This window comes from Phocoena sinus, chromosome 11 (assembly GCF_008692025.1).
Source record: "Phocoena sinus isolate mPhoSin1 chromosome 11, mPhoSin1.pri, whole genome shotgun sequence".
Lineage (NCBI taxonomy): Eukaryota > Metazoa > Chordata > Mammalia > Artiodactyla > Phocoenidae > Phocoena > Phocoena sinus.
Window position 1 is genome coordinate 46961738 of NC_045773.1, and position 24332 is coordinate 46986069.

Sequence of the window (24332 nt, forward strand, 5' to 3'; positions counted from 1 at the left end):
TAAAAATATGTGCATTTATTACCTACTAAACTTTTTAAAGAAGGGGTTTACATACACTTGCTCATATTTGAGTAATGTAGAATATTTTATACATTTTTATTTAATGGGTGGCAGCCATTATGCAGCAGTCCCCAACCTTTTTGGCACCAGGGACCAGTTTCGTGGTAGACAGTTCTTCCACGGTGGGGGGGCGGGGGCGGGGGGGTGGATGGTAATGCCAACAATGGGGAGCGGCAGATGAAGCTTTGCTCGCTTGCCCGTGCTCACCTCCTGCTCTGCGGCCCAGTACCGGTCCGCAGCCCACGGGTTGGGGACCCCTGCTCTATTGTTTGGGCCTTACACATTTTCACTTTCACATTTTAAACTCTTTTTCAGCATTGGTACCTTGTATCCTGGCAAATGAACAACAAATTCCTACCTTGCCTTATACCCTTACCAGCATTAAAAAAAACCCTTAAAACTATATTTTTATAATTAAGGTTTGGAGGCTGAAAAATAAATGTCTTAACTTTCTAGAATACAAATTTTGTAAAAAAAAAAATTTATATATGCTATTTATTGAGAAACTGCTCTTGAATTTTAAAATAACTTTTATTGCCTTTATATAAGTAATACATGGTTATTACGATTTAATAATAAGTTTTGCTTATCCACCCCTTCTTATTTCTCTATAATGAAATATGGAGAAATTTCTATAGAGAAATAAGAAGGGGTGGATAAGCAAAACTGAAGACAAAAAATCCTTATTCAGCCAGCCACCCAGTGTTATAAATAACACTACAGTGTTACTATACAGACTCTTTAGTACCTTTCATTTTTCATCAGGCAACAGTCTTTCTGTGGACATCTTTCTGTGAAAGGGAATATTCCTCTACAACATCACTTAATGGGCTGCATAGCTTTCCATCTTATAAACAAATATAGATAAACATAGATACATAGATATGTCCATGAGTCCACTTTTCTTGAACTAGCTGGTTTTTAAATTTCTATGATAAACAAAATCCCTACTAAACATCCCTGCTAAATCTTAATTATGCCCTTAGGATAAATTCTGATGGAATTGCTGGGTAAAGGTAACGGCAGTTTAAAGCTTTTTGATAAATGTTGGCAAATTTGCCCTTGTTGCCATTCAGATTTGCAGCAAGTTATTTTGAGTTTATTAGAAAGCCTCCCTTTGTGAGAAAATCCTTAGAGAACAATTGCATAGGTATTGTCTATACAGTCATTGTCCTGTTAGGGATCACAGGTGCACATAAACAGTCCAGATGTTAGTGCCCAGTTTTATGTTTTTTAGTTACCAGACAGACTGGCGCACTTCAGTTTATGCAAGCCCTAATCTGGCTATTCTGAACATTCCATTCCAGGTGTTACCTCTGTGAATAGAATACAGAAGTACTCTACACCTTTAGAAGTGTTGAACTAATTATAGTCATCTTGCCAGCATTTCAAGATGCATATTATGAAGCAAACACCCTTGCCAAATTCATTATTATTTTTCCTATCTCTTTGTTAGTTTGACAGGATAAAAGTGATATTCACTGGTTTGTTTTGCATTTAATTGCTTATTAGAAAATTTAACTATTTTTCTTTTTATTTCTATTTGTACTTATTCTTTTGTGAATTACCAGTTCACATTCTTGGTCTGTTTTTTAATATTAGTATTTCTCATCATTATTGATTTAATCAATTTAGGAGTAAATTAATGAAGGTATCTGTCTAAATGAGTTAATAATTGTAAAGCACTAATATTTGTAAAACACTGCCTCGTAGGTAGTATAAATCAAGTCAACCAGTCAATGAGCTCTAGTAATTTAAAAACAAGCTCCTGCTTTAAAGTTTTCTACTCGATACTTAAGACTTTATGTGGCATTGTATGCTTGAATTATCAAATCTTTCTTTAATACTTTCTGTATTTACTGTGCTGGGAAGGCCACAAAAGAAAAGGATTGACTCCTGCTCTTACTCCAGTTGAAAAAGAGCACAGGAATGTGATTTGAATGTTACATGACAACGTTTCATTATGTGTCTCATTATGTGCAAATGATTGAGGGAATTAGGTAAATGGTAAAATGCTGGCATTTCTAACATGTTAACACCTCCGTGTTCTATACTACAGTCTTCCATTGTTTTTCTCAATGTGAAAATCAGGGCAGAAATTAAGGAACTTCAGCATTATAGGTAATACTCTCTTTTCTTTAAGCTGTGTGATGGGTACCTAAGGATTCTTTTTATTATTTTATTATTATACTTTTGTAACTTCCATATGTTAAGATATTCCTCTGTACATAGCAAGTATTTTATTTAAAAATTTTTGAATAGGCAGATATTGTGGGGGAAAGCTGCTCCCCAAGAATACCAAAACTAATTAAATTATGTATTCTTTACTGTAAAATTGTTTAATTTGTCTACACAAACAATATTTTACCTTATAATGAATACTCATTATAATCTGAACATTTTGTCATATAAAAATAATCATTAACTTCAGAATCAACAACTGATTGGTACCTTTAGAAAAACGAAGAATTGGTAAAAAGGTAAAAATAACAAAACGGTCATTAGTTGCATCTTCTTAGGATGATGATCATCACTATATAAGTTGTTTCTAATAAATCTGAGCTATGGTTATCTTTCTGAGTACACATATTTAAGTTTTTCCACTTTCTCCAAAAGATACTTAAAAACATTTGTTGTGATTATACTGTTAAGTGTAATTTTCATGGTGTAAAGTACTTGTACTTTTTCTTTTTGTAAGAGTCAGAGTGGGTCATCAATACACCACTGTGGCCTTGTGATAGACTGGATGTGCTCAATCGGCATAATCTGCTCTGTACAATTGCACAAGAAATTTTAGCGAAGAGTCTTTACAGACAGACATTTGAAGTTTTGCAAAATCTACCAGGTTTTCAAAATTCTCAAGGTATGTTTTTTAAAAAGTCTAGCTTAATTATCTCTGGCCCATCTGGTATTTAATAAGAAACAGTTCTCCACCTGTTTTGGTTGAATTTTATATTCCAGCATATATTTTTAATGATGTTTTTTGTAAAATGTGTTCTCTGCAAATTGAATATGCTCTCCTGATGGTTTAAAAAAAGAAAAAAAACCAGAGACGCTTATCCTTTATCAGCAGTTCCTACAAGGAGCATTTCATCATTCCTTTTCTAACCTCTGTCAAGTCATCAGCAATCAATGTTAAGTGCCCCCAGCAAGCTTTATACTGTACCTTAAAATAATTTTTTGCATTGGCATAATAAAGAATACCTTTTCTTTTATCACTTAACAAACATAGAACATAGTTTCCATTACCTTGGAACATAGGAAAACATGGAATAAATGGAGGAAATTAAGCAGATGATGGGTTCAAAGAAAGAGAATGCCAGTGTGGGCGATGGCAGGCAGTGCTCTTGAATGCTTGCAAGTCATATGTCGGTAGCAAGAGAGTCCCTGTGAAGGGAAACAGCAAAAGCTTTGGGTCAGGAATGAGCTGGGCAATGGGTTCAGAGTGGTGGGTTAATGTTTAATGAAAACATTAACTTGAAGGCCTCCCCTCAGTGCTTTATCACTCTCCATTTTCCCAAGTATTGCACTGAGATACTGTATTGTCATTAACATTCTTATCTGATTCTCCCTCTAGATGGTAAGCTCCTTAAAGGCAATTGTTTTCTTTATCGTGGTATCCCTGGTACAATGGCTGCTGTAGAACTGGCTTTTGATATACAATTATCGTGATAATGAAACAAAGTATAATAGTGAGATCAAACAGATAGTTGTGCCAGATTTTGGAAGACCCTGAATGGCAGGCTAAAGGAATTTTCTTCTTTATGTGTAGTAAGGGGTCACTAGAGTTTTGGCGCCAGGGCGTGACATAATGGAGTTGGTATTTTCGGAAAGTTCCTCTGGTGGTAATGTTTAGAAAGAGACTAAAGGTAAGGAGATAAATTTCCTGATAAGGCCTAGACCACTAAAAAGTCCTAAAGTGATAAAGACCTAGAGTCTAGGTCATAGACCCACCTGACTGAATATAGGGGATAAAAGAGTTGGAAGTATCCAAGGTGACTTCACTTTCTTCTAAGTGAAAAGCAGAAAGGAGTAGACATACCCAAGAAAGGAGGTTTGTTTTTTTTTTTTAATTTGAGAGTGAATATTTATGAGTGGATGATTTCTTTTTAGTCGTGGGAAAAACAAGTCTGAGGTCTGCACTGTAGATAGAATGCAAACAGAACTGTGCAGATGCAGTCACACTTGAGGACCATGGACAGAGGTGTTAATGTAGCCTCTGAAATCATATTCCTTCCACATTCTCCATTACAAAGTGAATGAACCGTTTTGCTTTTGTTGAATTTTTTGTTTCTTTGTTAACTTAGTATGTAAGATGATTGCATTTTGGTGACTCTGACTCTTATAGCAGGTAGGAAGGGGCCAAGGAGAGCAGAGGGGAAAGGAGTAAGAGAGAAGTTTGAGAGAAGATAGATCAGTTTCACTATATCAATGATTTTTTTCTTTTCAGAAACTGTGGAGGTCTCACAGTATAGCCTTCTTTTTAATAAACTTCTAGATGCCTGTATAGAAAGCAACAGTCTTGGTATATCATCCTCCGTGGCAGAATTCATGATTTCAAAGAGCATCCCTATTGATTTTTCCTTTCTTAGAAGATTAATTACTTCTTTAGGAAGAAGTTGTTTATGGTTCAAAGCCAGAGCCCACTACAAAAGTAAGTTACATTTTAAAATTTTAAATTTTGATATATTTTGAATTTGATTTTCTAACCTGAAATCTATGTATAATATTCATGGCGGGGCACTAAATATGTAAAAAGAGCAGTTTATACACATTTAAAAATAGTGGTCTACATAGATTTGTGCTCTTTTGAAACATGTTATTTCTCATTTCTAATTGCTGTATTTTTATTTCTTTCTATATTGGCATGTCCACAGGAGGATATGAAAAGGAAATAAATGACAGAATTTGAACCAGTTTGGCATATTTTATAAATATATAGGAGTAAACCAATTGGTAGAATGAAGCTTAAGGAATACATATTTATCCCTGGTATATCCCTGATCTTTTTGGTTAGAATACGTTATAACAGGCACACAGGAAGTACAGAGGGCGTCATTACAATGCAACATGATATATAACAGTTTTTCACATGGCTCCTAGTAATGTTTACAACTGTTCCTCTCTAACAAGTAAGCCTAGAAAACGAATATCTTCTCTAGTCCCAATCTCCTTGCAAGTATTTTAATTAGAAAACAATTCTGTGTAGAATCTAGATCTAGAAAGGAATTCTTTTCTGCCTTCATGCAGTAATTTGTCTTAAATTTCCATTTCTACCACTATCAACTATATGACAAACATTTGAGTACCTACTCTGTGTCACCACTGTGCCAAATGTGTCAAACATCCCAGCCATCTTACACCAACAAAAACCTCTCTGAACTTGGAAGTGTTTTCAGTGTTCCCAGCTGTGATCAGTTCAGCAAGTGGTTAACTTTTTTTCCCCAGTGAAATGGGAAAGAAACTTACAGGTAGTAAAATAACATATTATTTGATCAAATTTTCATTTCAGTTACATGTATTCTTATATGTGCGCTAGGGCATTATGTAAAATGTATTTCTTATTGTAGGTTACAATAAAACGTTTTGAAAGCAGAATTTTTATAAAAGGATGATCAGAAATTTAGAGGCAAGGTGGAATTATTTGTTCATAACACCTCATTTCAATTTTGTGGTTATGTTTCAACTACTTATACTATTTCCCTGCAAACTGCTAGAAATCACACCACAAAGTATATATGTACTATTTGCTATAACTTCTTGATTTTAGTTTTTAGAATTGATGTTAATGAGGTATTTTTTTTCAAATAATTGTGCAATTTGGGAAAAATGCCATCAGAAGGCATTTATGTGCCGCAGGAATAACGTGTTAACTTGGAAACACATAAATGAGATTTCTATGAATCTTTCTGTTTTTTAGTTGAAAATAAAATTTTGTATTAAAACAGCTAAACTTAATCATTTAAAAAATTTTCAGTTGACAGCTTTATTGAGATATAATTCAAATGCCACACAGTTCACCCATTTAAACATGTACAATTCAGTGGTTTTAACTTATGCAAGTGAGGTGATAGGGTAAAGAGTATTTTTGTTTTGTTTTGTTTTTAATGTGCCTGAGTTATAAACTGAAGTGAGTAATTTATAGTCACTGATCAGTCTTCAGGACATCTCATTTCCTGACAGTGTTCACATTTAAAATATCAGTGGAACGCTCTTTGGATCTGTCTTCACACACAGGTTAACACATGCTAGGAAAGCCTTTCCGTGCCTTACATCTAGTAGTACATATTTGATTCTGAGCTTACAGTTAAGTTTTCATCAAGGCACTGTTAAGGCTGTAGTACCAGTGCCTTTGTTTTGCTTTTTTCTTTAATATTTTTTACAGCTCTATTGAGATAATTTCACATACCATAAACTTTACACATGTGAAGTGTACAGTGCATTTTTATTTGTTTGTTTATTTTTGGTTGTGCTGTGTCTTCATTGCTGCACGCGGGCTTTCTCTAGTTGCAGCGACTGGGGGCTACTCTTGGTTGAGGTGCGTGGGCTTCTCATTGTGGTAGCTTCTCTTGTTGCGGAGCACAGGCTCTAGACACGCAGGCTTCAGTAGTTGTGGTACACGGACTCAGTAGTTGCGGCTCATGGGCTCTAGAGCGCAGGCTCAGTAGTTGTGGCAAACGGGCTTAGTTGCTCCGCGGCATGTGGGATCTTCCCGGACCAGGGCCCAAACCCGTGTCCCCTGCATTGACAGGTGGATTCTTAACCACTGGACCACCAAGGAAGTCCCTACAGTGCATTTATTTTTATTGTATTCACAGAGTTGTGCACCACAATCTAATTTTAGAACATCTTCAACACCTCTAGAAAAAGAAACCCTGAACACATTTATATTCACTCCCCATTCCATGTATGTTTCCCACCCGACCCAGTCCTAGGCAACAATTAATCTATCTCTATGGATTTGCCTGTTCTGGGCATTTCACATAAATGGAATCATTCAATTTGTAGATTTTTGTGACTGGCTTCTTTTACTTAACATAATGTTCTCAAGGTTTCAGTGTTTTCAAGATCCATATCATTAGCCTATATCATTATTTCTTTCCTTTCTAATTACTGAATAATATTCCATTGTATGGAATTTGTTTGTCCATCCATCAATTAATGGACATTTGCTTTGTTTGCACTTTCTGACTATTATAAGTAACACTGCTCTGAACATTCACATGCAAGTTTCTGTGTGGGTGTATGGTTTTCATTTCTCTTTGGAGCAGAATTGGTGGCTCGTATGGTATATCTATGTCTGGCATTTTGAGGAACTGCCAAACTGTTTTCCAAAGAAGCTATCTGTTCTACATTTATATTCCCACCAGCCATGTATGGAATTTCTAGTTTCTTCACATCCTCGCTGAGTCTTTTATTTTAGCCTTCCTGGTGGATATAAAGTGATACTTCACTGAGGTTTTGATTTGCATCTTCCTAATGACTGATGATGTTGAGCATCTTTCAACGTGCTTATTAGCCATTTGTATATCTTTGTAGAGAAATGTCTATTCAATCCTCTGCCCATTTTTTTCTTTGTACTTTTTAAAATTGAGGCGTTTTTCTTGTTTTTTCTTGTTGAGTGTGTTAAGTATGTGTGTGGGTACATATAAATACATACTATTCATATATGTATACATGCACTCTACACACAAGTCCCATGTCAGATATATGAATTCAATTTTTTTTCTATTCCAGGAGTTATCTTTTACTTTCTTGATGGCTTTGCTTGTGTTCCCTAACTAACCAGAAGGAAATTGTCCAGGGACAGCAGAATTGCCTTCCTGATGTGCTTACCTAGTCCTAAAAATACGGCTTTTCTGTCAGAACTGAAAAGTCGGGAAGGGAAGATGTTATTAGTATATCTTTTCCTTACTTTCCCCCGCTAAAACCAAATAGGAGTATTTTTCTTTTCATGTTTGATTTTAGGGTAAAAGATAATATTAGTAAATTTCTCCTTAGTTTGTTGGCTTTTGTTTTCCTCTTCTGCTCAGAAGTAAAACAGGTGTGCATGTAAATTATACCTACCAATAGTTAGGAATGTTAATGAGTCAATAGTTTGTTGGTCCCGGCAGTGATCTAGGAAGGTGGGACTTCCTAGTGGTTACGATTCCAAAATCTGGAGTCAGAAGGCCAGAGTGCTTACCCAAAGCCCCCCCATCTATAATATGGGAGTTGTTGTACCTAATTGCAAAGGTAGTAAACTGTCAGGTTAAAATTAGATAAAACCTATGTGTTTAGCTCAGGTACCTGGCATATAGTAGGTCCTCAAAGATTAGTCATCATCATCCATATTAGAAAGATATATTGAAGAAATTTAACTTAATAAAACATTTTAAACAAATTTTACACACAGATTTGAATTGGTTTCAGTAAAAGACAACAAATATAATATTGCCTATATACAATTTGGATGTCCTGGACTGATGTATAGGGGATTTCCCTGTATATCACCTATAATAAGCACCTAAACAGTTTAAAAGTTGAATCTGTTCTTTGGAAAAGCAAGATTTTTAGAACATGAATTGGAGAACAACACACTGAGCACCTACATGATGGAAATGTATCTTACTCATTTTTATATCTAGTGTTTAGCAAAATGCCAGACATTTGTAGGAACAGCAAATATTTATTGCACAAACTTTAACAGCACTATAAATAAGTACACTCAAAAATACTATAAAACTATGTGATAGTAAAATCTTCAAATTATAATTTCTATTTTCTTCATTTTGGATTCATAATTCAAGATATGTAGTTATATATATATAATTATATATAATATTATATATATAATAACTGTATGTAGTTGCTATTAGACCCAGATCCCATTAAAACAAAACCCAAGTAGCTATTCTGGTTTTTTAGTTATTCTGAAATTACGTTGTGTTGACTATGGCTTAAAATAAATGGACATTTGCTACAATGAGGCTCAAAAGTTCTTTTTCAGGGTTTGTTTTTTTTGCAATTTCTCACTTCACGTTTAATGTTTCAAAACCATTTTACAAAGAATGATCTCAATTGTACTAGGATAAGCTCACTACCATATAATTTATGCAATAAATCTGCTTTGAATGCGAAGAATTATTCTGAAACAAAAGTAATTATCACCTGTGGATATTTTGGAAGTCTAGGTTTTCACCTACTGGGGTTTTAGTAAAGTTTGATCTGTTACTTGACTTTCAGGTGCTCTTTCATTGGGTTGCTACCCACCATTGGAGGGAAATTTATACCGAAAACTTCTACTGATTCCTTCCTATTTGTCTGAGATTGAAATGCTTTTAGCTATTGAAATCTTCATGGTATCTAATGCTAGTAGTATTCAGAGTCCTGGAGCTTCTACACAGGTGCTGCAGATAGTTTTAAAAAGGTTGGTTGAAATAACTTCTGACTGCATCCTGAAAGCAGATCATGTCCCTACACTTGCCCTAGGATGTAAATGTTTTATTTGTTTGTATATATATAAACAGTTATATATTTATATACTGCATATTTATATATTCATATACTTGTGCATGTGTGTATTGGCAAACTTTGGTAGCATTTATACTGAGAAAGGATTTGACGTATTTGAGGTTTAAATCCAAACAAGTTAGTACCTTTCAGTAAACATTTTAACAACTTCAAAGATCTTGTTTAGGTGTTCAAAGAGATGGGTCTTTTTATATTTTTTTTTTTGTGGTACGCGGGCCTTTCACTGTTGTGGCCTCTCCTGTTGCAGAGCACAGCCTCTGGAAGCGCAGGCTCAGCGGCCATGGCTCATGGGCCCAGCCGCTCCGCGGCATGTGGGATCTTCCTGGACCGGGGCATGAACCCGTGTCCCCTGCATCAGCAGGCGGACTCTCAACCACTGCACCACCAGGGAAGCCCGAGATGGGTCTTTTTTAGGTGTGGACCTTCCTCGTGTACTGGTGGTTTTTAGTTAGGTACCTAAAAGTTATCTTTTTGGTCAACACAAAAGATCTAAGAACCAGGTCAAAAAGGGAAATATATGATAATTTATTAGGTTCAGTCAAGAATCCTGTTCAAAATAAAGCCATCAGCCTAGTTTCAATATTTTAAAATGTTGTTATAAATGCATAAATATTATAATGTAGCTGTTGGACCAGAGTGGCATCCCTTCAGATAATTTTGTTCAAAATCCCAGAATTTAGTTTTACACCACTCCAATTTCTTGTCAGCTTTATCTAGGAAACTTGTAATATAAGGATCTCATGGGACTCCTGTTTTGGCATTTCTTAACAAGAATTTTGCTTCAGTTTACTGGTGTTAGAAACCAGATCCTCAGACTGAATATTCTGTTAGTTATCTATTACAGTGTAGAAGTTACCCCAAAGCTTAGTGGTTTAAAATAGCAAGTATTTTCTTAGTTTCTGTGGGTCAGGAATTTTAGAGTAGCTTAGCCAGATGGTTGTGGCTAGGGGTCTCTCATGTCGTTGGACTCAGGATGTGGTCAGGACCTGCAGTCACCTACTTGATGGCTTCACTGCGGCCGGAGGATCCGTTTCCTAGCTGGCTCACTCATGCCTGTTGGCAGGAAGCCTCAGCTCCTCACCACACGGGCCCCTCCATAGGTTCCTTAAGTGCCTTCCTGACACAACAGCTAACTTCTCTCAGAGTGAGTGATCCAGGAGAGAGAACGCAAGGAGGAAGCTGCAGTGCCTTTTGTGATCTTAACATCAAGAACTGTGAAGGCTCTGAGATTCCACCCCATTTGCAGGCTGTAAGTCAGCCTGCCATAGTTTCACGGATCCTGGCATAAGACACAAGACCTCCTGGGTTGGAGACAGGACTTTATTACTCGTGGCACAGCAAGCAGCATGATTATCTGCATATTTGTATCTCTTCCTCTTGCTCCCAGGTCCCACACTTGGGCCCAGATGGATACCTGCACATGCAGTGGGTTCCATTACCTGAGAGGAATCCTGAACTTAGGAACCCTAATCTTTTACAATGGGTAGTAAACATACCTGCCCCTTGCTCTTCAGATGGAAACGCTATCTCCACCTTGTAAGGCTGTAAGCAAACCTGTCTTTTGCTCCTGAAGGAGAAACTATCTTTGTCTTTCAAGGTTGTCCACTATATTAAACATCCTTGAAATCTGGAACAAGGGGTAATCAGTGTCTCTGCTCTCAGAACTTCCAGAAATGCAAGGGACCATGAAAATTGATATCTAACAATCTAGTGTCCAAAGTTGTGCATCATTTCTGCTCTATTTATTGGAGATACACAAGTCATTCAATCCAGCCTACACTTAAGGGGAGGAGAATTTATTTTAGGTCCACCTTTTTTTTTTTAAACCCACTAAAATTAGCTTTTTTGTTAATTTTAGTCGGTTTAAAAAATTAACAAAATTTGTTAATTTTGTTAATTTTCTTGAGGGCCTTCTGTTTACAACTATGCACTACAGTTGCATGAGGCGTTTGGGCTCTCCATTATCCTAACGAGGGTTTGGTTTTCTCATAACTTTCCATTCCCCAAATATGCAGTCTGTTTATTCATTATTGAATTTGTGGGGTATTTGTGATGCCAGCACATAACTAGTGACATGCCTGGATCTTCTATTTTGTCCTAACCAATAGTGTTTTCTCCATTACCGTTATCATACCAAGCCCTGCTTTGTTACATTAACCTCTGAGAGAGTTTTTATTCATCTTAAGACTTTCAGAAACTGCATATAGTTGGTGTATGCCCAGTCTACCAGATTTCAGGCACCAGTCCTAAGCCAGAATGTACTAGAAGCGGCCTGACCAATCTTTGCCCTCTATGATCACTGATTCCTGTTCAAAGTGGAAGTCCTTACTCCCACCACTCTGTAGACCACACTGTTGTGCTAACACAGGTAGGCTCATACTCGGGCCTTGCTGCTGAGCCTTATAGGTGCCCAGAGCAGGATGCAGTGAGCACAGAGAAAAAATGATGCCTAAAAGCAGCTACATCTCTATTTTATATACTTCTTACTCCCTATCCCATAGGAGAAATAGCCATAAGGTATGAGTTTTATGAAATTTGGTGACTGTTAGAAAAGTTATTTTAAAATTCCAGCACTTTAGTGAAGTACCTTAAATCAGGACTGAAAATAACTTAGTAGAAAGTTATTCAGATATGAATATACTATAAATATTATAGTATACTATAATATACTATATTATAGTATATATATACTATATAATATACTATATTATAGTATATATATATGCTATATAATATACTATAAAAATTTAGTATGAAGGCATACAGCTACAATTTCTGTTACCAGATGTGAGCTACAAATTAAGTACATGCTTATAATTTAAAATAGCCATATCAAGGTAAAACACATGAATGTTAGTAACTCCAAACTCGATTAAATTTACTATTCTATTATGCATTGTAATGAATAATTATACAGTTGTTAATTTGAAAATACAAAGAGAGGTTATTAGTTGTGTTCTAGATCAGTGTTTCGAAACTGCGGGTTGTGGCCCATTTGTGTAGTGAAATCAGTTTAGGGGGTTGCAACCATTTTATTTTAAAAAATGAAACAATAGAAAATAGGGTCATAAGGGTAAGTCTTGTGAAACTTTTCAGTTTTTATGTATGCAGGTATATATTGGGTCACAATATAAAATGTCTTTATTACTGTGTGTCATGGTCAAACAAGTTTGAAAGCCACTGTTAGAATAGAGTAAAAAGGGTCTTCCCTGGTGGTGCAGTGGTTGAGAGTTCGCCTGCAGATGCAGGGGACGCGGGTTCGTGCCCCGGTCCGGGAGGATCCCACATGCCGTGGAGCGGCTGGGCCCGTGAGCCGTGACCGCTGAGCCTGCGCGTCCGGAGCCTGTGCTCCGCAACGGGAGAGGCCACAACAGTGAGAGGCCCGCGTACCGCAAAAAAAAAAAAAAAAAAGAATATAGTAAAAAGACTGTCATAGCTTAGAACCAATAAATGTAAATTACTATCTTTTGAAGAAACTATATAGCTTCTTTTTAGAGTTTCTGACTTTGCGAGGTGTTCACTTTGTAGATGTGAAGAAAACAAATCTTGGAGCAAGGATGATTATCAAGCTGCAGTGGAAAGATTAATTATGGCTGCTCGTATATCAGATCCAAAGCTCTTCATTAAGCACATGACCGTCAATGTTAATAAGGAACAGGTTTATAGTTTGGAACATTGTTCTGCCCTGAAATGGTTGAAAGAGAATATGAAGTGGGCTGGAAAGGTTTGGCTTTTCAGTAACCATTAGTTATTAAAGGCTTTTTTTTTTTTAAGTTCAAGTAATCATTGTTGAAAATAAAAGGCAATGAAAATAAAGACAGTTTTCACTATATTCAGCTTTTGCTCTTTATTGATTTATAGTATGTCGGTAGCTTTCAAACTAAAAATTTTGAGGTATGCAATTTATAACAGTTTTACCCATACTGCAAATGATTTTTCAGATTACTTTTTGACGTCTCTTTAATTTAGGTAAACCTAAGTATGGTGAATCCCAATTTATTCTGAAATCCAAACAGTGAAAAATCACAAACTGAGTATTGTGCATTTAATAAGAGGGAGACATAGAGGGGAAAATATTCAAGCAGGTGTCTGGAGCTTTCAGAACAACCTTTCGGGTTATGAAGTAGATTTGGTGAGCACTCAGTCCAGTCTCTAAAGCCTATTGTACATTTGTAAAATAGAATAGTAAAATAATACTGGAAAATGACTCAAACACTAAAATTCCAGAGTACCTTCTGAGTTATACCAGAAATTTTAAATTATTCTCTAAGGTTTTCCTTTAGTGTATCTTAAAATACTATATGTATCTTGAAAATTACATTAGGTATGACTAAAGAAATCAGTATTTTAAACAAATATACCAGAACCTATCCAAACAAGACTTGTACTTTTCAAGCCACCTTGGGAAGTTTAAGCTTCTTTTCTGAACCCATCTGCAGAATCTGTAGCAGTCATTCCCCAAGGTGGTCATCCTCAATCCTTAATTTGATACTTTAGATTTGATACTTTAAACCATAATTTAAATCATTTAGAGAAAATGTCTGAGTAAGGGGAGTAATAAAAGAGTAAGTGGTGACAAAGGGGACTGAAAGTATTTCTTAAAGGGGTTCCCAAAATATGGTAATGGCAGCATCACTGGAATAAGTCTATAACCTCACAAGAATAAAAAAGTTAAAACTTAGCGCTTAGCAGAATGCCTTACTATGATAAAATGTGGAATGAATACTCTCGTGAATGGGATATGGGAAGTAAGGCATAAGTAGACATCAAGAAAGAGGCCCCCCAAAAAATAATAAAAAATTTAAAAATTTTTAAAAAAAGAGGCCCAGTTCTCTAGTATGAACAAATTGAGTGACTAACTGCCATTACTGAAATTCAGCACCTAAGAAATAAATTGGGTTCGGACATTACCACCATCAGTTTGAAGTGCCTTTGAGGACAAGTGAAGAACGGTAAGTGGGCAATTATAACCTTATGCTGGTGGCAAGGATGTATTTGAAAGGATGAAGATGCGAAAGATGATAAATTAAGCTTTTAGGAAAAATGGGATTGGATGGAACGGACCACAAATTGACCAGATGGTTTCTAATGAACGATAAGTCAAGAACCCTTAGGGCTGGAACAAAGGGAGGTTGGTTGTTTTGTTTGTTTTGTTTTTTGGTATTCTGGGGGTATTTTTTGGTTTGGGGTGGTTTTTTTTCCCCCGCCTCGGTCAACGGTGCCAAAAGGTAGGAAAAGAGCGGTTATTGTATTTGTCTTATTCCATCTTTGGCAGTTTATGGGAATAACCAAAGTCATAGAAGCGAAATACAGCTAACAGTAAAAACCCCCAAGCTGATAGTGGAGAATTCCTTAAGGGCCAAAGTCAAAAGGAAAATGCAAACCGGAGAAAATAGTCTTAATTAGCTATATTTATGTGAAGAAAGCCAAAGGCTATATACTCAGTAAGACCTTTAAAACCTGGAAGTCTCAAGCGAGAGTCGTCCTAAGGCGTCAGCTCCGAACGGTCTGCGGACTGATCCGCCAAGCCAGCCTCCTCCCCTCCCAGGAGCCGGGGGTTGGGGGACCCGGGCCGGGGAGGAAAGCTGGGCTGGCGCATGCGCACGCTCGGTCGTCCTTCTTTCCTTGCCCTCCCCACCAACCCTCGGTCCAGGCCCGGCCACCTGACGCCCAGTCATTTTCCGACTCCCTCCCGCCTAGTCCTTCCTATCCCTTAGCGCTCATTCGCGCCTTCTAAAGCTTTCAGCTGAGTGCGCGGAGCCCGCTCCGGGCCGGACCGTAAGAAGACGGAGGGACAAGAGCTTCCACGCTGCGAGAAGCCTGGCGTTCACCTAGTTGCTGACGTCAGGGTGGGGCTGAGAACCGCTAGGCTTTTAAGCCGCGTCCTGGGGGTGTGCGCAGGCGCCCCAGAGAGGAAGGCCTGGCACGCTTCAGCCAATGAGAGCGCGACCTGCGGCCCGGCCCAGAGCCCGGACTCCCCTCGAGCAAGCTTCTGCGGCAGGCGCCGACGGACGGGTGGAGCAGTACGCGCCCAGCTGAGATTTCTCGGGTGGGGACTCAGCACCGCGGGTAGGAGCCTGTCAGAGCCTGTCGTCAGGTGGGGCGAGAGCGGGCGGGAGCTCCGTCCCGGCGGCGCGCGCTCGTTGGCCGGGCTGGCGCCCCGGTGCGCATGCGCTCCTGCCTGGCCCAGCGCACCCCTGCAGAGCCCTGCGAGAGGATCGACCGTCCTTCCTCCTGGTACCTGGTGGGAGGTGGAGCAGGTAGGAGGAAGCCTTCGCGGCGGACCCTCGCCAGAACTGTAAGGAGCAGGACGGGAGGGGCTCCATTTGTGCTTTCAGGCTGCTCGGGGCAGAAGCGGGGGTGGGGGTTGGGGTCGGGGTGGGCAGCGATCAGAGTCGCCTTAGCTCGACGTGCTAACTTTTGAACCCAGGCAGTGCCGGGATCGGAGTGCCCGCATAGTATCTGTTTTAACTTGTTTTGAAATGAGAAACCTGAGACGATTTAGGTTTTGTTTCCGACTATCACATTTCCCCGAAGTCTTTGACTTATCCTAGGATATGGTTATGATTCAAATCTCATAGCAAAAGATTTACAAAAGGAAGCTTAAAAACCCTTGATACTTTGCTTTGCTGCAATTTATTAATTTATCTAAAGGGCTTCCTGCTTTTTCCCTTCCCTGAGAAGTGTTAAACCGAAGAGCAGTGAAATATTGCCTGCTTTTATCTCTCCTTGATAGAACAAACTACTTTTTAAAACCTTACAAGATAGTTACTAAGGAAAGTCACAGTTTAAATGAGAGTAGCCTGAGGATATTAACTCTGTTCAAATAAGTTACTAGGACCTCTGTGTGGCAAACGTGGTTTCTATCGAATGTAATTTAAACAACTCTTAGACTACCCGTAATTTGGCTTTTCCACCAATTTAGATATCTCTTTCTACCCAATTTGATCTGAAACTGCCTAGAAGATTTAATGCCTCACTTTAAACAGCACAGGACTTACCTGGTGGCACAGTGGTTAAGAATCCGCCAGCCAATGCAGGGGACATGGTTTCGAGCCCTGGTCCGGGAAGATCCCACATGCTGCGGAGCAACAGGCCATGCACCACAGTTACTGAGCTTTCCCTGACAGTGTCATGTTCACTTAAATTTGCCTTGAATTGGCCTATATCAGCGCCATCCAATAGAAATACAATATGAGCCACAGATGTAATTTAAATTTTCCTGATAGTAAATCACAAAAGACCAGGTCGTGTTTTGCTTTTAAAAAAGCAAAAAGAAACAAGTGAAATTAATAAATTATCATTTCAACATCTAATCAGGATAAAATATTATTAATGGGATACTTTGCATTTTCTTCATACTAAATCTTTAAAACCCAATGGGTACTTTACACTTAAAACACGTCTCAGTTCACAGTAGCCACATGTGCTAGGGGCTCCCTTATTAGGCAGCACAAGTCTAGATTCAAATTCTCTTTACTGCAGTGTGAACCTTTTTAAGAAATAGCCAACTCACCAAAAAAGCAGGCAGAAAATACCTAACTCTTAACCTATAGTAGCCTAATTTTTTTTTAAGTTCTTTCTAAAGCTAGAAACCATGATTTAATGTTCAGACTTGTATTTGAGAACCTTTTATTTTCATTGGGAGAATCTCTTGTCACTCTTCCAAGTATTAATGTCCTTTTTTTAGTCATTGCTCAGTACTAAGTTTAATTATACCCTATGATTACAGAGTGAACAATGAATGAATTATTTTTCTGGACAACTGAAGACCCGGACTTTTAAATACAGAAACTTTTTTTTTTTTGGCTTTGATTATTTTTGACAGAATCACTTCTAAAACATGCTCTATAATTCTCTGCATGACATACTTTATGCTCCATGTTTGAAAGTCACTGAGGATACAATCCCTAATTTTTGCAACTTTGCTGTGAGTGACTCTTTGGAGACTAATTCTGAAGTAACTCTTAAGATGAATCGCTAAATCAGCTTTTCCTAACAATTCTTTTTTTTTTTTTTTTTTTTGTGGCCTGGCCACATGGCTTGTAGTATCTTAGTTCCCCAACCAGGGATGGAACCCGCGCCCTCTGCAGTGGAAGCACCGAGTCCTAACCACTGGACTGCTAGGGAAATCCCTCCTAACAATTCTTATTTATAGGTGTTTAGATATGTACATTTCTAAACAGTGTAACTTGGCTGCCTGCCTCTCAAATTCTTTGTGAATCAAATTGGAGACAGCCAGTCTTTTCTAAATCAACTTCCAAAATTTTTATTGTCTTTTTAGTGTGCTTTAACTTCTGTTTCAAATCAGTGATCATGACAGTTCCTTTTCACTGTTTTATTTGTTTTGATGTCTTGCTTTGGAAAATGGGGAGTAGAGTAGGACTTGGATCACCTACATTGCACATCAGAAAGAGACACTGTGATTTCATGAACTTCTAAGATACTGCTGCAACAGACCATTAAAACAGGTTACATCATTGCTGCGATGGTAAGCCTAAGTGCTAGGCCTACTTAGTTCAGTACTTCTGACTTTTCAAGGCTTCTTATAAGATCATTTTATGCTGAAAAGGATGATGGTTAGAGCTTGGCCGCATATTATTTTCATCTCTTGCCCATTCATATTCTTGGTTGATCATATGCCCCTCGAGTATTATTCTTCGTTTCTTACCCAAGTTTTAGCTCATTTATTAGCATCTTTGCAGTTAAGTGGCATAAATTTTCTTACTAATATTAAAAATGAAATGTCATTGTGTGTGAATATGAGGGGCTGTTTTCTTCTTGAGCTAGACTGGAATCACAGTCCAAGGCTGTCACTGGACAGATTTCCCAGGGCCGGGGGCCTGTCTTAAATACTGAATGAACAACACATATTCCTGCTCTGTTCCTTTTCATTGTTTAATTTTGTATGCTAGAAGCATTGTTTTTTTTTTTTTTTTTTTTTTTTTTTTTTTGCGGTATGCGGGCCTCCCAGTGTTGTGGCCTCTCCCGTTGCGGAGCACAGGCTCCGGATGCGCAGGCCCAGCGGCCATGGCTCTCGGGCCCAGCCGCTCCGCGGCATGTGGGATCTTCCCGGACCGGGGCACGAACCCGCGTCCCCTGCATCGGCAGGCTGACTCTCAACCACTGCGCCACCAGGGAAGCCTTGATTTGATTTTTTTTTTTTTTTTTTTTAAGAGCATGCTTCGCGTGCTCATTGTAAATAAACTAGGAAATTTTAAAAAGTAAAGGGCTTCCTATCCTACCACCTAAAGAGAGCCAGTGCTGATTGGATATGTATATTCTTCTGGTCTCTTCTTTGCAAGCTTGGAGGCTTGTACCTGTTCTATCTTACTAAGTCGAGATTGTTCAGTTACTTCATAATGACGTTTAGTGAGAATTCAGTCGGTCGTGGGCAGCACTGAAACTTTAGTCAAAATGGTTCTTTCTTCCTCATTGTATCGCCATTTAATCTCAGAAAGTTCCCAAATGGTAGGAGTATTTCTGGTATCCGTATTTGTCTCAAACAAAATAGCAAGGTGAAGGGTTAAATAAAAATCACGTTTTTAAACATTTAAATGAATACCTATAAACACATTCTGTATCCAAGAGGGTCTTGCCACACCAGTCAACCAGAAAATAAATGGAAGCACCCACTGTTGTTTGCAAATGTACTTTTTAAATAGGTAATTCTTGATTTGTCTTTTAAATACATCTTTCTATTATCCTGTTAATGGCAGTTTTGCTTCATTACCTTGGTTCAGATATATTAACTGCATTATGAAAAAATTTTTTTAACTTTTTAAATCTTAAGATTTGACAGAATAGGACTTGAGCCACGTGGTGGTTTGTTTTGAGCAAATACACTCTTCCACAGGCTCAGAGCTTCATAAGCCGGGGGAAGAAAGGATTTTTTACGTGGTGATTATCACGTGAATAATATGGCATTTCAAGGCAGGTTGCTCATAGAATTTTTAAAATCACTTGGTCAGTTGACATGGAGACTATAGTATAGTTGAAATTCTTGCTGAAGCTCTAAATTTTTGGAAAAGTCCATGTGATTCAAATCATGTCCCCCCTTTTATCTGCTTAACCTTTTAAAAAAAAATAAGCTTTATTTTTTAGAGCAGTTTTAGGTTCACAGCAAAACTGACCAAAGTACGAGTTCCCACATACCCCCTCCCCACACACAGCCTCCCACACCTGAGTTGTACATTTGTTACAATCGGTGAACTTAAATCGACACTTCATTCTTGCCCAAAGTCCATAGTTTACATTAGGGTTCACTCTTGGTGGGGTACATTCCACGGGTTTGGACAAATGTATAATGACATGTACCTACCATTGTATTTTTATACAGAGAGTTTCACTGTCCTAAAAATCCTCTGTGCTCCACCTATTCATCCCTCCCTCTCCTCCAACCCCTGGCAACCACTGATCTTTTTACTATCACCAGAGTTTTGCCTTTTCCAGAAAGTCATAGAGCTGGAATCGTACAGTATATAATCTTTCCAGATTGGCTTCTTTTGCTGAGTAATATGCATTTAAATTTCCTCAATGTCTCTTCATGGCTTGATAGCTCATTTCTTTTTGGCAATGAATAATATTCAATTGGCCGGATGTACTACCGTTTATCCACTCACCTACTGAAAGATATCTTGGTTGCTTCCAAGTTTTGGCAATTAAGAATAAAGCCACAATAAACATCCGTGTGCAGGTTTGTGTGTAGACAAGTTTTCAATTCATTTGGGTAAATACTTAGGAGGGTAGTTGCTGGATCATATGGTAAGAGTATGTTTAGTTTTGTAAGAAAGCCCCAAACTGTCTTCCAAAGTGGCTGTATCATTTTGCATTCCCACTAGCAATGAACGAGAGTTCCTGTTGCTCCACATCCTCACCAGCATTTGGTGTTGTCGGTGTTTTGGATTTGGCCATTCTAATAGGTGTGTTGCAGTATCTCATAGTTTTAATTTGCATTTCCCTGATGACCTATGATGTGGAGCGTATTTTCATATGCTTATTCACCATCTGTATGTCTTCTTGCAGGAGGTGTCTGTTCAGGTGTTTGGCCCATTTTTAAAATCAGGTTGTCCATTTTCTTATTGTTGAGTTTTAAATGTTTTTTGTATATTTTGGATAGCAGTCCTTTGTCAGATATGTGTATCTTTTACAAATATTTTCTCCCAGTCTGTGGCTTGTCCTCTTGTTCTTTCTACATTGTCTTTTGCAGAGCAAAATTTTTAATTTTAATGAAATTCAGTATATCAATTCTTTTCCTTCATGGATCATGTGTCTGGTGTTGTATCTAAGAAGTCACTGACATACCTTAGGTCATCTAGGTTTTCTCCTAGGTACCCTTCTAGGAATTTTATAGTATTTTTGTTTTACATTTAGGTCTTTGATCCATTTTGAGTTAACTTTTGTGAAGGGTGTAAGGTCTGTGACTAGATTAATATTTTTGCATGTAGATGTCCAGTTGTTCCTGTACCATTTGTTGAAAAGATTATTGTTGCTCCATAGTATTGCCTTTGCTCCTTGTCAAAGATAAGTTGGCTATATTTTTGTAGGTCTATTTCTGGGCTCTCTATTCTGTCCCATTGATCTATTTGTCCGTTCTTTCACCAGTGCCACACTGTCTTGATTACTGTAACTTTACAGTAAGTCTTGAAGTCCAGTAGTGTCAGTCCTCCAACTTTATTCTTCTTCAGTATTGAGTTGGCTACTCTGAGTCTTTTGCCTCTACATATAAACTTTAGAATGAGTTGATTTCCATAAAATAACTTGCTGGGATTTTGATTGGGATTGCATTGAATCTGTAGATCAAGTTGGAAAGAACTGACATCTTCACAATATCAAGTCTTCCTATCCATGAACATGGAATATCTCTCCATTTATTTAATTCTTCTTTGATTTCTTTCATCAGAGTTTTACAGTTTTCCTCATATAGATCTTGTACATATTTTGTCAGATTTATAACTAAGTATTTCATTTTGGGGGGTGCTAATGTAAATGGTAATGTGTTTTTAATTTCAAATTCCACTTGTTCATTAATGGTATCTGCTTAACTTTTTAAGTGATTAATGGATGCCTGGAAGTTGACCTACATATATATTCAGAAATGTTTTGCCACCTGAGACCTGTGAGGAGGTAAGCTTTGTGGTTCCATCTGTTATTAGTATTTGTGGGGGTGGAGGGGTGTGGAATCTGTTACGTGTTTAGCTATTTCAATTTATTATAATTTATCAAATTCTAACTATTTTGTAGATAATATGGTGGAGGGCAGGAATAAAAAAAGAAACAGAAAATTCATGTGAACATCCAGGTCCATTCTCACAAGAGTCCATTCAGAGTAGAAGGTGAAAAGAATACCATCTTTCAAAATAGTTCAGTGTGAAAAGTTTAAAAGGAAAAAAAGATAAAGTTTGTCCTTAGCACAGTTCTTATTACCATGTTGCCCTCAAGTCTATTGCCGTCATATAGAAAACCACATTACATTTAAATTGTATAGTAAGGTCATTTGACTATTATATTTGCTATTTATGTAGTAAATAGTAGATAGTCTAAACCCTATCTACTTCAAGAAAGGATTTAAGGAGTTCAGTAAAATTTAATTGGCACAGTAATAGGCATATATAGGGTAATCAAAATGGAGACCAGATACCCTCTAGAGAAAGATCATTTGTTAAAAAAATAGAACTGATGAGACAATTATTCAGACATCAAATTTCATTCTGGCTTCTTGGTAGCCAAGTCAAAAGAGATAAATAAAGTGTTTATTTGGCTCAAAGTATATAACCAAAATAAAATTGGATCTGTTCCATAAAAATGTCATGTGAAGTTTTAGATTTCTAAAACATATTTGGCAATAATTAGTACTTTTAATTAACTATTATGTACATGAATATCTCAGTAAATAGTCATTGTTAAAAGGAATGTCTTGGGACTTCCCTGGTGGCGGAGCGGTTAAGAATCCGCCTGCCAATGCAGGGGACACAGGTTCAATCCCTGGTCCGGGAAGATCCCACATGCCACAGAGCAACTAAGCCCACATGCCGCAACTACTAAGCCCATGCGCCGCAACTACTGAAGCCCACTTGCGCTCTAGGGCCTGCGCGCCACAACTACTGAGCCTATGTACTCTGGAGCCTGTGCACCACAACGAAAGATCCCGCGTGCCACAACTAAGACCCAGTGCAGCCCCCAAAAAGTAAATTTTAAAAAAAGAAAAAGAAAAGAAATCATGTGGGACTCACTGCTTTCAAAACTTTTGTAGATTTCAAAAACCCACAAAATTTTACACTTTGGTTTCTGTCTTATTTCTATGGTATCTTCCATACACAATAATCTTAATGCTACTGTCACTTTATACATGGGGGATTTGTGTCCATGTCAGTGCTCTGGTGAATAATAAATCCGTATCTTTTAAAAAGGTTGTGTCCAGGAAGGATATTTCCATACTGGTTTCTCTACTCCAGAGCTTTATCGGGAGCTGAAGCAGTCAATGCCTTGAGGCCATTCTATTTTGCTGTACATCCAGATTTCTTTGGACAGCACCCCAGGGAAAGGGTAAACAATTATTTTTTTACTTTTTAACATTTAGTCTATGTTTTTGTTTAGTTTATTTACCTTTGCTACAGTATAATACAGAGAGTTCTATAAATTGGGGTTGTTTTGTCACGGTGGAATAATCAGTGCTTTGAACTATAGATACTGAAAATTGAAACTAAAACTATTGTTTTTTTTAATGAAAGCTGTCATGTTTTATGCAGGCAACAAAGATATCATGTAAACTCCTTAGAGTATTAGTAATCATATTTTCTGTACCAGGTTTGAAAGTAAAATTGAGGGTTTGAAGGAAAATTTAAGGGCTCTGATACCCTAATCAGTCCTTTTTTTTAAGGTTGATGCAAGGGGGGTTTTTCAGTGCCCAAATAGTTTTTCCTTATGTTGCATGCTGGTCCACTTCCCTATATCATCAGTTAATGTCTTCTCAAGGAATACAAACTCATGATGAACTTAGTTAGGAAGGTCACTATTTTTTAATGTTAGATAATATATTACAAAGCCAGATGCTTTGGAATAATTTCATTGGTTCCTTTTATCTTCCTTAACATTAACACCTGGTTTAACATGAAAAGGAATTTAAAACTCTTGAAAAATTAGAACATTATTGTGTTGTTTCTCCCCCTTTTTTGGGAGTGGGGGGGCATGCCTTGCGGCTTACACGATCTTAGTTCCCCAACTAAGCGAGGAGTCCTAACCACTGGACCGCCAGGGAATTTCCTGTATTGCTTTTTTCTACTTGCCATGGAAAATAAATCAGTTTTGCTTCTTTGCTTTAGGAAAATATTCTGTTTATGATAGTTGATATATATATATATATATATTGGCTATTCGAAGTTATATCCTTTTTAAGTAATTAGTAAATTGAATCAACAGAAAAATACTACCTTGGAGATGTAATAATTTAATAACAAATTATTGGGGATGTCAAAAATTAACACAATTTAATTTAATGTTTAATAATGTAAAGTTTTTAAATCCAACGTGTGAGGAAAAATTAAGGTTAGTACTAGGTGACTGGTTTCCCTCCTCTACCAGTGTACCTTTTTTTTTTTTTTTTTACTAAAACTTCTGTGTGCTATAAAAGATGAACTCAGCAGGCTTGGGTTGCGAAGAAATGCCAGGCTTCAGTACTGGCCCTTCACTGCCTCCTGGGAGATGAGCTCTGAGCCCCTGGGATATCCTTGCCTGATAAGAATGTTTTTGTGTGCCGGGGC

At 37.7% G+C, this 24332-nt stretch overlaps 2 protein-coding genes across 5 annotated transcripts in view; both read left to right on the forward strand.

The window, feature by feature from the left end:
* Positions 1 to 13384, forward strand: part of TOPAZ1 (testis and ovary specific PAZ domain containing 1) — a 65977-nt gene extending 52593 nt beyond the window's left edge. The window contains 4 exon segments of the mRNA XM_032649025.1: positions 2759 to 2923; positions 4511 to 4714; positions 9286 to 9469; positions 13102 to 13384. Of these exon segments, the coding sequence (XP_032504916.1) occupies positions 2759 to 2923; positions 4511 to 4714; positions 9286 to 9469; positions 13102 to 13321 (773 nt within the window). The 3' untranslated portion in view covers positions 13322 to 13384.
* A 1967-nt stretch (positions 13385 to 15351) lies between these two features.
* TCAIM (T cell activation inhibitor, mitochondrial) overlaps positions 15352 to 24332 on the forward strand; it is a 37282-nt gene continuing 28301 nt past the window's right edge. The window contains exons 1-3 of one of the 4 annotated variants that reach the window (XM_032649950.1): positions 15352 to 15833; positions 21627 to 21699; positions 22983 to 23118. In XM_032649950.1, coding sequence (XP_032505841.1) covers positions 15743 to 15833; positions 21627 to 21699; positions 22983 to 23118 — 300 coding nt within the window. In that variant the 5' untranslated portion in view covers positions 15352 to 15742. Of the gene's footprint in view, positions 15872 to 21626; positions 21700 to 22982; positions 23119 to 24332 lie in introns of all 4 variants that reach the window. The other 3 variants (XM_032649947.1, XM_032649948.1, XM_032649946.1) reach the window with 3 other exon arrangements.